The sequence below is a fragment of the Passer montanus genome, unplaced genomic scaffold, assembly GCF_014805655.1.
Source record: "Passer montanus isolate IOZ18808 unplaced genomic scaffold, ASM1480565v1 scaffold191, whole genome shotgun sequence".
Lineage (NCBI taxonomy): Eukaryota > Metazoa > Chordata > Aves > Passeriformes > Passeridae > Passer > Passer montanus.
This window is the reverse complement of record NW_024366492.1, coordinates 346560-359774: the sequence shown is the minus strand read 5'-3', so window position 1 is coordinate 359774 and position 13215 is coordinate 346560. Positions and strand designations below refer to the sequence as shown.

At 38.1% G+C, this 13215-nt stretch overlaps 1 protein-coding gene across 1 annotated transcript in view; it reads right to left on the bottom strand.

Moving 5' to 3' along the window:
• Nucleotides 1-798: 798 nt before the first annotated feature.
• TTC29 (tetratricopeptide repeat domain 29) overlaps nucleotides 799-13215 on the bottom strand; it is a 98980-nt gene continuing 86563 nt past the window's right edge. Inside the window, exon 9 of the mRNA XM_039706399.1 lies at nucleotides 799-869. Coding sequence (XP_039562333.1) covers nucleotides 832-869 — 38 coding nt within the window. The 3' untranslated portion in view covers nucleotides 799-831. The remainder of the gene's footprint in view (nucleotides 870-13215) is intronic.

Genomic DNA, 13215 nt, shown 5'->3' with positions numbered 1-13215 from the left:
TTTCAGTTACAGCTGAACCCCAACCATTGCAAACATGCTAAAACCACTGGCAGCTTTATGAATAAGTTTTTTCTGAGAGGGACCACAATCTGGGATTTACAGAAAACTCTCCAGACACATTTGGAGCCTGATCTTACAAGGCACTGAGCATCTTGGATTCCAATTCATGTTTAATATCTTAACAGGAGGATCTTGACACTTTGGAAGACATTAAGAAATGGGGGCACAAAGTAAAAACTTTCTCTTCTACTACTCTTTGTCATTTAAAAAAATATTTAAATGACAGATACTTATTTTGATAAAAAAAAAATTTAATGCCAAAACCTTTGCTGAAATTCCTACTTTGTTGCACCACTCTTCAAGGATCTTCTTGTACTCATTATACTTCAGCTTCTCTGTCAATAAGCAGGCATCCTCTAGAACAAAAAACAGCAAATAGAAAAATACTAAAATGTTAGAAGTTTATGTATATACATCGGTATCTACATGTTTTACATTTGGGGTTGGCATCTAATTAATCAGATTTGTTTCTGTCTCAAAGGCTTATTTCTGTAAATTAAAAGTAATTACACGATCAAAGGCAATTAAATTCTAAAACTGGGAATATGTGTAAAAAAACTGAGGGAAGTGTGAATTCATTCATTTATGAGCAGGAAAAATATAATTATTTAGACATAGTAATACAGAGATGATGTGTAATTGCCTGTCAAAATCAGGTTAAGTATTGATGGTAATGACATTTTGTAAAAATCAGCAGATTGGTATAAAGTCTGCAGATTAAGAGCAAATGCTGTACCAGGAAGATCTTGAATTGATGTCTTGGACAGAGGCTCACAGAGGCTTTGAGGCACTTGCTCCTTCACCAGGTTCTGTTATTTAAAAAAAAAAAAAAAAGTGCATGAGTGTTTTAGACTTACAACACTTTTAATGGTTAAAAGGCCTAAATGGCTCAATTGAAAAACTTGACCTATGGAAAAAAGCCACAAGAAAAGGAAATCTAAAAAAAAAAAGGGTGAGTCACATAAGATATAATTCTAGAAACAGAACTGAGAGGGGTTTCTGGTCTCATTTCTTGCCCTCCTGTGCAGCGGTTCTCCAACAGGACAGGTCTGGGTGGGACCAGCTGGGAGCCAACAAGGGAGATACATTCAGGAGAAGATGATGGCCAAGACAGCACTGAAAGATGGCAGGCAGGAGGAACACCACGCAGGGAAGGAATTGAGCAGGGCAGGAAGCAAGAGAAGGCTGTGACATCTCAGTGGGGTCTTCCTCGTGGGATGTGATCAGGGAACAGGTGGCTGGGAGGCCGTGGCTTGACTCTGCAGTTCTTGACAGCCACAGAGCCCATTTGCTCCAGTGGTGCTGTCTCATTCCTTCCTCACTCCGTTTCCACACCAAACTCCCACCTCCTGGCTGCACTTACTGCTCTGTTCCCAGGGACTCTCCAGCAACACACCTCCCTCTGCCTTGTTCCACCTACAGCATCCCTGGGGCATTGTTCCTTATTTTGGGAACCACTGATCTGCTTCGCCTCCTCCAATGAAGAAAGTGCACATTTTATCTAGTCCACCCCTGACATCTATTCTCCAAGGCTTCTGATGAAGGCTGTTTCCCAACATCCCTAATCTCTCTGTTTCAGTGCTTCACAGCCTTATTGCTCTGTTTCTTCCCTAATACTTAAGATAAATATTTATTGCAAATTAAACTGATTTTTCTCTTGTTCTACCTTTTGCAGACACAAAGAGCAATGGAACAGCCCTCTTTCAGAATAACTCCTTAGAGCTTGACAGACTATTTTCCTTTCTGTAATCTTCTCTTTTGGAGGCTAAGAAAACACAATCTCTTCAATATTTGAAAGGAACTCATGTTTTCTTAACTGGATCCTCCTCAATTTGTCACTGCCTCTTTGTACTGTGATGCCTAAAAGCGGACTTTAGCTTTCGGTCACAGCAATACCAATGGTGTTTGTTTGGCATCATAATTTAACTCGTGGCCAGAATAAATCATCCAGTTCTGGTGGGGGTTAAAAACAATGTTCAAAGCAGTGTCTCTGCTGGTACAATGTCTGGAACAGATTAAAACTACTGTATCACTCATGACTCAATAACATTTCTATTTTGTCATTGCACGGGCTTTTATTAAGTATAGTTGCTAATTAGGACTTTATCCATAGTTGTATGCAAGGAAGAACAGGATAAGTAAATCTATGAAGAATATCTGAGAATTGGCATTCCCATATGGAATCTCATTTTGTATGAGGGTAGTGTGTGTGTTAATGGTTTACTCTGTATTTAACAATGTAGTTATTCCAGGTGACATGTTCTGAAACCAGGCCTAAGTAAATGAATGGGAATTCCTTTCCTAGCAGACCAAGTCTTAAATGAAAAAAATCTAATGAAACCTGCACAGCTCAGTTTGGCTTAGAAACTCAGCCAGTGGCAAGCAGCCCAGAGCTCCAGATGGTCAAAAGTACTCACTTCTCCAAGGGATCAGAACTGTGCTGTCCCACCCCAGCTTCACACCAGTGCAGTGTCCAGTGGATGCAGTTTGGTGGAAAAGTGGTACAAAGTTATGTATGGGTATCAAAATGTGGCTGGGTATAGCAACATTTGTATTTCCAGGAAAAAAACACAGAAAAGTGTGTCTCTGACAGCTACAGACACTGACATGTGCAAGAGACAGTGGGGATGTGCACATGACAGATGGGGAGTTACAGCAGAAATTGCTTTTCTTGTGCACCTTTCGGCCTTTTGCCTTCACACTTGGGCACCAAGCTATTATTGGCTGATTAACAGCTCTGCCCTCCCAGCACATATTAAGCATATCAAGGATAACTGATGGAATACTGAGCCATAAATGTTTTCTTGGCATTTGTTTGGCCTATGCTATTTGGAAACAATAAAAGCATCTCATATTCATAATGATAATACATATATACCACCACAGATCACACCATCAAGCATTCTCCTTCCATCTTATTGTGCAAAACGTGGAGATAACATTAATATGTATTAATAGAATGTAAATATAATTAATCATAATAGGATGTCCCTGACAGATTACCACTGCTGTTGATAAAATATAATTAAAATTGTCTGGTTGGATTTTCAGTGCAGCTAGAATTGGCATCTCTGTTCCTTCTATTTCCGTGTGTGTATGTACAGAATGCTATACTTCTAAAAATCCCATTATTTCATGATGGTTTTGTAGAAAACAATGCAGGGCTGCAACTCCTTTACATTATATGGTTAGTGAAAAGCCATACAAAAGAAAGAAGGCCACACCCACAAAGACTGAAGCTACAACTAATTCCAAAAAGGACAGGAATTTTAGGCACCATTCTCTCAAAAGATTATAAAGAAAATGAAACAGACAACAGCTGAGATTGCATGCCCGTGTGATGGGAATCCATTCAAATCCAAAGTCTGCATTATTCAAAGACTGTTGGACTTTATTAAACAAGAATTCCTCTGAAAGCTCCATGAAGTGATGAAATCATAAGAGGATTATTGTTTCAGGTATATAGTTTCAGCTGAAACAAGTTTGAAAAAAAAAAAAAAGAAAGAAATTTTTTTGAGAAGATGACAAAAGTGAGTGTAGCAAGCACAAACTGACCCAGAAATCATTTTTCACTGTGTTTTCCAAATAAAAAAAATGAGGTAGGGTCTACTGAAAGTGGGAGTTGGTGGGCTTGGATACAAAGCAAGGGCTTCTTTGTGCACTGTCACCTCATCACTGGAACTCCCTGCTGCAGGATGCTGAGGATGCAGTAGGTTCCTGTGGGCTCAAGAATGCCATGGCAAAAAAATACAGGGAAAGGCCACACGCTCTCCTACTCCCCCACTATAGCTCACCTGCTTAGCAGAATCCTCCAACAAGATATGGTAACATGCTCTTATGTTCTCACATGGATTCAAGTGCCTGTACACAAACAAGGCCCTATTTGCAACTCCTGCTGATGAGACTGAACTCTGACTATAGTGTACATACAAAAGTTGTACTCTGAGGCAATACAGCATTTTCATTACATCTATTTTTTTTAACAGAATTACTTCCATGTATTCAGATCCACCACTAGCCAATACTGCATGTTTTTGTCACAAAAGGGAGAGGAAGCAAGACTATCTCGATGTATTACCATGTCAGTGATACACAGCTGATGAGATAGAACCCATTATTGTATTTTAAAATTTACTTGCATTTTTAAATGTCACACAGCTGCTTTGAGTTATATAATCTGAAGAATGATATAATGGTGTAGGAATAGAGATAGAGCAGAAAATAATATGACTGCAAACAACATGTATATCCCATATTTGTAGATGATCTTCCGAAGTATTTTTCTGTCTTGATAAATGAAAATTGATGCAATGCCTTTTAGAAGCGTGTTGGGCCTAACTGTTTAACCATGTATCCTGACTTGGTTAACTTGGAATGGAGGCAGTTGTACTTGGAGGTTTTGTTAATATAAAGATTAATGAATTTGTACAATTTGGGCATGCAAACCATTTCTATCAGGCATATTCCATTTAGAATAAGCAGTAAACCATATATAAGGGTTGTGTCAAAGTTTACTGAATAGGGCCCTTGGTAGCTAATGTAACATTTCTCCAACAAATCAAAGGTATTGTTCTATGCTCACATGAATATACAGTAGCCATTACCTTAAATTTAAAACTCACTGTGAGCGGCAAACACACTGTGGGGATATGAAGGCCATATTGTATCAGTGGAGTCTGCAGAGATTTTCTTCATATGGCTTTGCCTGGTTGAAATATATGTTGCAGTTGAAAGCTAAAGGGATTACTTTTGAATAGTCATCACAAAGGTTGATTATATTCGTATATCATTTAGCTGGACCCTGCAGGCTATTATTCCATTAGCTGTGCTGGCCCTGCACTGTCAAAAAGTTGATCGTATAATGTAAAAAGGGTCCATGCTATGTTAAGGTATGTGGAGCAACTTGAAGCAGTAATCTTTTAGAGCAGTACAGCTCTGTACTTGAAGGTAGATTGCATTTAAAATAAATACCCTCAAAATGGAATAAGTACAATAAACCTACCTCTGTTTCCTATTTTTCCTTCTTTGAACAGGCTGTATATAATTTGAGTAAGTTAATTGCACCAGGTGAGATATTGGCTATGGAGTATTTTTTCATGCTCACAGCTAAAGAACTACACCTCAAAACAGCTGTGTCTTTACGTGAAACCCTCATGGAAACGACATTTCTGGTGAAATAGGTTTGCTGATTATGCTTCCCTTGCACATGCAAACACACACACATTTTCTTCCAGTGCTTAATAAAATGGATCTTCAGATGGTTCCATTATGTGGATGCCTTAATATTATTTTATGCTAAAACATGGACAGCGCATTAGATTGAAAGCATCTTACTGTTCCAGGAGGCAGAGCAATCATGGACTATCCCTAGATAGCAAATGCTCCCATTGGGGAAACATTGCCAACAACACAGGCTAATGAATCACAGCACTTATTAATCATGGGCATTTGGAAAAGCCACGCATAACAGAGATGGACTCTCAAGATGAGGAAGGTTAGAAGGTGGGACTGAGAAAAAGACAGAAGATCATCTAATTGCATTTTAGAATAAGTTTATGGATGAGTATTTGCTTCAGTACAGTTGTACTGCTTGCCTCTGTCTTTCTAAGCAGGCAGAGAAAGAAACAATTTAAGTGGCTCAGTTCTCTCAGCTTTCAGATCCTTGAAGGACAAGTTGGCAAAAATAAATAAATAAAAACCATGAAAATACAAGACCCTTAGGGCTTATGGCCTAGTGGAAGTGAGACAGTGCTTCTTTTATTAGACAAAGTTGTTTAATTTAGATTGTAAAAGCAAGAGTTGGTTGTCTTTCAGCACACCATATATATTATTCAGGGCAATGAATGAGTCTTTATGAGGACAAATGGGAGCCTTTAATGAACTACAGCATGCACTTGAGCAGGTAGGTTTCTCTGAATACAGGCTTCACAGATGGGCAAGTTTATGAATGAGAAGCAGAATTTATTTTATAAGCTTTTGAAGAGCCTACTCAGACTATGGCACTATAACGAAACTGAAAGGTTTTTCTGGTTTGGGTGAGAAAACCTAACAGGAATATAAATTTTGCCCTAACTAATAACTTCCATTGTTTACTTACTCATATTCAATAGTTCTCAGACAAATTAATCTTCCTCTCTTACATAGTTTGGGCATGTTCCAGACATTTGTACAATGGAAATCTCTCTTGATCTTACCTTTTTCAGTTCTGTGCATTGTTATACATTCATCTGTGACATCTTTTGCTCAAACCATTTGCTGAATATCAGTTTTAAATAACAGCTCTATCAGGCCAAGTTGTTGACTGTAGATAGAAAACCAAGGATTTTTCTCAAGGCCAAAATATGACACTGTGTCTTTTGTGTATCTGGAAGTTAGAGATCACAAAAATTCTACACAAATATTGGTGATACAGAAAAATCAGCTTCGGAAAACAATCATCAAGAAGATCACTTCAAACATGAAGAAACCGGAACAAAATTGCTGCCAGTTTTTAGCTTATGGTTTTACCTTTACTGTCAACAAATTCTACATTAAATCCAAACTATTAGCTTAAAATTTCAGTATGGCATTTTGTCTCTGGCTCAACTTTGTATTTGCCATTTAGTGTCTTGAAATATTCTCAAAGTTTTCCAGCAGCAGAAAGCAAGTAAGCATCTGTCCATCTGGTTAATCAAAGTTTCCACAGTGCAAAGCAGAATTCCCAAATGGCCTAGAGAAGGGTTTCTTTTCTTTCAGTCCCCATCCAGGTGCAGAATGACCACAACTACAACCTACTTGCTGTCTCCTAAAGACAGACTAAAGTCCTGGGGGTACCTGCTGAGAAAGCAAACTTCTGAGCAAAAGGTGTCTGCTTTCTCTTGTGGTAGAAGCCAAACTTGCTCTTGGCTACCCTGAAGAGCTGGTGAGAACAAACAAGGAGTATAAAAACACTTCTATTACCTCTACCTTTGCCTATCACTAAAGACTGAGCCTGAAATCTACTCAGAAATCCGTATGAAAGGAAACCCTTACCTTGCTCACAGAAGAGACAGTTTATTGTCTCACAGAACGTTTACCAGTATTTTTAGAGGTGTTCCTATAGACTTTTACAGAAATGTGTCTATCTCAATGATATTGCATCAAAGTTTCAACACAGATCATTAGAGTTATGAATGAAATCTACTTTTTTTAAAAAATTTTTTTTTTGCAAAGGGCAAAGAAGCAGTAAGGTGGCTGATGTTTCTGACAACTTAGTGATCATAACAGAAGCAGCATATTTGTTCCTAAATTGTGTGCAGAACTATCATGGCTACTTCACTTAAAAAAAAAAAAAAAAAGCAAAGCCAGGTATATTGGGTGCTCAGTAAATAAATAAAGTACAGTAGTTGTGAAAACACAGATTTCAGGCACGGTGACAATTCTGACACCAATTCATAACAAAGCCACTACCCTGAAAAATTCTTGCTCTCTTCCCCAATTCACTACAGTCTTTACTGTAAATTTGAATACTCTGCTGGAGAATCTACTTTTTTCATTTACTGTGCAACTTTTGTATATGACTACACATAAAGCCTCGTCCTTTTTCCTTTACTCAGATATAGTGCATTTTGTCTATTAAATATTTGGTATAAAAACACAATTAAAACCTGCAAGACAGCATAGCAGGACAGTTCATGTGCCTGCCTTTTGTGATCACCACCTTCTACCCACTGAACAAAACACTGAGCAGAAGAGCTGCCCACTGGCAGTGTGTAATATTTATTTCTGAATATGCAGCCTGATGTGTCTTCAAAGAACCTGGCTGTCACAGAGTGGTTAGCACTCCTTTCTCTGAAATTCAGGTTCCTTAAAGGTGTCTCAGGGGAGGAAAGCTGGGAAACACAGATTACTTAAACACATCCTCTTGCTTAACTGTATGCCATCATCATACTGAGGTTCAAATACAGTATCAGACTGCTCTGACTTAAAATATCTCTGATTTTAGTTCTTTCTGCTTTACCTCTGTATTTTGACATGAGCGGCCTGTGTAATTTTATTGAGAGTTTCTTGTTCTACAGCTCTCATTCCTTATGTTGAGAGTTTGGGTCTGCTGTTTTCTGGTCTCTAAAAGTTTGCCTGCCCTCTATAACTACACTTGTAAGAGCACTTTTTCATGGCTGAGACTTTCAGCATCTCCAGTGATGACTCTGCCTGGTGGCTTGCAAACTGTTTGTCATCTAAGGTCTCTATAATGCAGTTTGTTTTTTTTGCCTGGGAAACTGTCTTCCAAGAGCTCAGCCAAAGGTATCATCTGGGTACAGAAGCAGAGCCAGCGAAGCAGAGAAATCCCAGCAATGCATCTGCTACAAGAAAAAAAAAGGAATGCCATGGAGATTTTTTTCTCCTTACCTGACTTTAGCTTTACATCTTCTAAGACACTCCAGGCATGAGAGCATCCTCTTTGCCTGAGGAGATGTAGGGAAGTGTCTGGATGATGATGTTCTTTAAAAAGAAGGTATGGAATCCCTTATGAAAGTATCAATTTTCTTGTGACTAAGCTTGTCTGGGGAGAATATTGCTCCCCTCTAAGACTGAAGAAAAGTGCTCCTACTTATCTTTTAAAAATAGCCAACAAAAATATCTGCTGGAAATGAATGTCCTGGTTTATGGAGGGTCCCTGCAGTGACACGTGCTGACACTGGTGTGCTATAGGACATACCTCTCCCATGGGCACTTGGGAGAATTCTCTTTGTCTCAGCTTTTGTTGCTGATTTTACCAACAGATTGAGAACACAGAATCAGAAATCAGACCTAATTCTCTTCACCAGGCATTGGGAACAATACTTTTGCTGGCCACAGCAACACAGAGTGTTTAGTTTCTCCCTCCTAGTTCTTGAATTTATGGCCATGTTCTCCCAGACAACGTGTGACAACTTGAAAGACCAAGACTTGTCTTTACAGCTAAGTAGAGAGCTCCAGCTTTCACGCCAGTCACTCGCTTCTTTTGATGAGAAATAGATTCACATGAAAAAAAGATTACACTGAAAAATGGAAATGGATTTTCTGTTTTATTAGCAGTAGCACAAGACTTGTGAGCTACTTTAGAAAGTTATAGAACTACAGAGACTTTTAAGAAAAAGCCAGCAGAAGCTAGAATTTAAAAATAAATGCTCTGGCTAGTCTGGGCCCAATTCTCAACTGATGCCGCCAATGCAGGTTCACTGAAGTTAGCATGGTTATGTCAGCTTTGCCAAATTGCTTCAAAACAGATCTTTTCAGAAAACATTTGACTTCAGAAATTTTAAATTCACTTTGAATTATGCCATACCAGTCACACTGTTTTGCTCAAGGAACAGCAGAGATTTTAGAAGCATGCAGCAGGAAAGCAAAATGTCTTCATGAAGCAAAAAATGTCACCCTCCCATTCCACTCCTTGACCACAGTGATGAGAGTCACCAGCAGGTACTCCCAGTGTGGCAGGCACTAATCAGAGCTGAGGGGAGGCAGGCACTTCTAGGTGCAAGGGAAGGGGAGCAGCAGTGGGTGACCTGGCTTCTTTTGGATCTTTTCCACAACCACAATGCAAGGGCAGAAAAGGAAACAGGAATATTTAGGAGTTGCTGCTCAGTTCTGTTCCTCACAAAGGCACCAGTGGAAGTGCAGGCAGACACCAGCTGCTGCTGGCTTGAAATGCTTTCCCAAGATGAGAGAAATCATGCAAAGCTGAGAAATAAGGAAGGGATTTTCCCCCAGGGCACAACTCTGATAGGGATTCTGGCAGATTTTATTTTTTTTTATAAACTGTTCCCACAACTGAGGAGATCTGTTATGAGATTATCTTAGGGTTTAAAATACAATGATTTCCCTAAATTCACAAAGGGAATGGTGAACTTGGGATGATTTCAGGTGTCTGAATCTTTTACAGACCGGGGCACTTGACTGTGCCATTGTGCCCCTTCATGGGAGGATGTGAGAGTCTCTTTGGAAGCTGGATAAATTCCAAGCACTAGCTAGAAGACTCTGGGTACCATTAATTTTGTAATTTAACATCAGTCTGTACTCAGAGGAATGTTTGGTGCTTTGACACCAGGTCTTCCTTATAAAAACAGTAACTGGCACAAAATCCATGCTGGGATCTGTATGTTCTTATCAAACCACAGTCTCACCTCATAGCAAAGCTCACAAAGTGTAACAGACAAAATTCATTGCTGTAAATTGGAATAAGACAGCCCCACTTGGAGGTTTCAGAGTCTCCAGGTCACAGGTGAGCCTGCCAGGCATGGAAGTGGGGCAATAGCCCTGGGAAGGTTTACTTGCCCCACTACAAATCTCCCTGGTGGAATGTTTGCTGTGGCTCTATTTAATTCTTAATCTCTGCATCTCTGTTTAATTCCTAGCTGCTTTAGAGACCTGTTGTAACACAGCAGTTAAAAAAAAAATATTCACATGTACTGCCAGGCCTCCCTAAAGAGTACTAACTTGACACGTAGGCCATGACAGCTGGGCTTGGACTACTAAGAAATCTAATCCAGGGTTTCCATCATCTCAGTTGTTGCCTTTCTTTCATTACAGTTTGACTCAGCCCCTAATGGATTCAGCTTTATAAAATCAGAAAAAGAGGAAAAGAAAGCAATTTATTCATGTTTCACTAGAGCTCGCAGAAGATGTGAATTTTCTCTAAAAATGCAAATTATTTTGTGCCACACAAGTGAGACTGGGCAGCTAAAGCTCTTAGAGGAAGGGCCTTTCCCAGGGCTAATGTTTTTATACCCAGTGATTGAATAAATTGATCCCTTTTTTATCACATCTCTTCTGCTCTCCTTTTTCTTCAGAAGAATGTAACCAAAGGTACCAAAGCACCCTTTTTAACTCTAAGAAAACTGATTATGCCTGTTAATTTAGTTTTTAATCCCAGCCATATCAAAATAAACACCATCGGCATGAGGAGCAGAAATCAATATCTCTTAAGCATCAAGTTAGTAAAAACAAGGATTTAGTAAGAATCCAAGATGTAAAAGACTAATGTACAAACTAAGCCCTTATTTATGTAATGCGTTGTTATACAAGCTCAATATAAACCTGAAAGAAACTATTTCAGAAGAGCAGAAATGGTTTACTTGTACTGCATCAAAAATGACCCCATAAGACCTCCTTTACTGAGCTAGCCCAGATATTTAATGTGAACATATGTTTTTAAAGGATTTCTTGTCTTATGTCCAGTCATTCTTGTTAATTCATGGGATAGCATACTGCAGATGTGCTTTTTTCTATGCTACATAAAGCAAAAATTACATTTAACAAGTGCGAGGTTGGTCATAAAAAATAAATAAAAATAGACTCTTAAAAGCTGGGAAATCACAAAGTGAAGCTATCAGTCATTCTTATTGAGAAGGGTGAGGACAATGTGAAATAAAACTTGCACATCTATGAAGAGACATTCCTAATATGCCAGCACATGCCTGTTATTTCCCATTCTCTATAGGTTGCTTTCATTGGCCCAATATTTCTTCCTTTAGAGTAAGCTGCAGTGCACGTTTGCTCTAGATTCCCTTTCTAGTCATTGACTTCAATTTTAATAGTAATTCAATTAAACACTTTGAGCCTATGTGCAGGTTTGCTTACTTGAAAGAAAAGTCAGGTTTTGTGCATTTTACTTCTGGGTAAGAACTTCAAACTGCATGTTTGTTTACCAGTAGTGTTATTTGTTAATATAATTGTTTAATATGCTAATAAAATAACTTTCAGATTAGTTTTCAAATACTAATCCAAATCTAAGTATTAATTTATGCACCTTGTCCAAATTTGTGCATCAGATGCAAACTAATCAGACCATTGTGATGAGTATTTAGTTTTGTATGGTTTCACTCCTTCCTGAGTGCAGAGGCGGTACACAAAACCACTTCAAAAAAAGGAATATTCTCTTCTACTTTTTTTCTGACACTAAAGATCCCAATCTTGCATCCATTATTTGTACTTTTCTTTCAAGAGTTGGTATACTATGGCATTCAGAAAGAGGAATCACTCTGTCTTCTAAGACAGCTAGTTTAGAGATCACCAAGTTCACCTATATCAAAAGTATAGACATCTCAAATCCTTTTCTTTATATATTTACATTCAGATTATTATTTGTAATGGCAAAGTAGCTTCACAATTAACAATTATGTGAAAAGGCAAGTTTAGTATGAAATTTGTTTTCTGATTTTATAGGAACAACATGTCACAGATAGAAATAGTTACAACACAACTCCCCAAGAGCTTCTAGCAAAAACACAATATTTCTAATAACTTCATCTGAAGTTTAATCTCGCACACAAATGATTTACAATTCAATACAGACAACAGCTACTTAAAAGTAGTTTTAGTAGAGAAGTTTAAATTATGAAACAATACTCATTTATTTTGAAGTGTTCTGGATTTGCTAATGGACAACTAAATTTAGTAAGACAATGCTAATTCATAGTTTTGTATGCAATATATTTGCTAAGGACATACCTATTCACCAAAAATAAGTGTAAACAAACAACCTAATACAAGCCAAAGTTCTGGTTCAGGTCTGGACTAAATCCTGACTTTGTAAAACTTCCCAAGTCACTTCATTAACCACAGGGGGTACAATATCAATCAAAGTTGACATTTATACCTACGTACTTTTATGTATTTTTAAAAATAAATGTAGGTCTTCACTATATACAGAAAGCAAACAGAAAAAGCAGCAGTTTTCACACTGTGAAACAAAGGGTTAAAAGTTAAGCTGTTGAAAAAAGGACATGATTTTTTGTATTTTTTTTTTGCAGACATTTAAATAAATCATGACATCTTAATTCAAGCATACATCATACACTTGTGAGAAAATATGACTTGGCAAAAATGTAATATACCAGCTTTGAAGCTAATTTTGAAAAGCTCACACAAGACACCACAGAGCACATGTTGCATCTTCTGAAATTTCCAAAACAAGCCAGCAGGCCTAGAACCTTTCAGAACTCCTGTACAAAGTGAAGACCAGGCAAAAATGAACCACAAAGGATCACAAACTGAATTTTTTTTGCTTCTTTCAAATCCCTGTCCCTACTTTTTGGGCTACCAGGTAAAGCTTTCAGAAGATACAACTCTTTCCTTCTGAGTGCTGGAGCTTTCTACTGTTTCTCCACATTTATGCATTCCAAACAATTTCTGTCTCTCCCTTTCTCTCAAGTA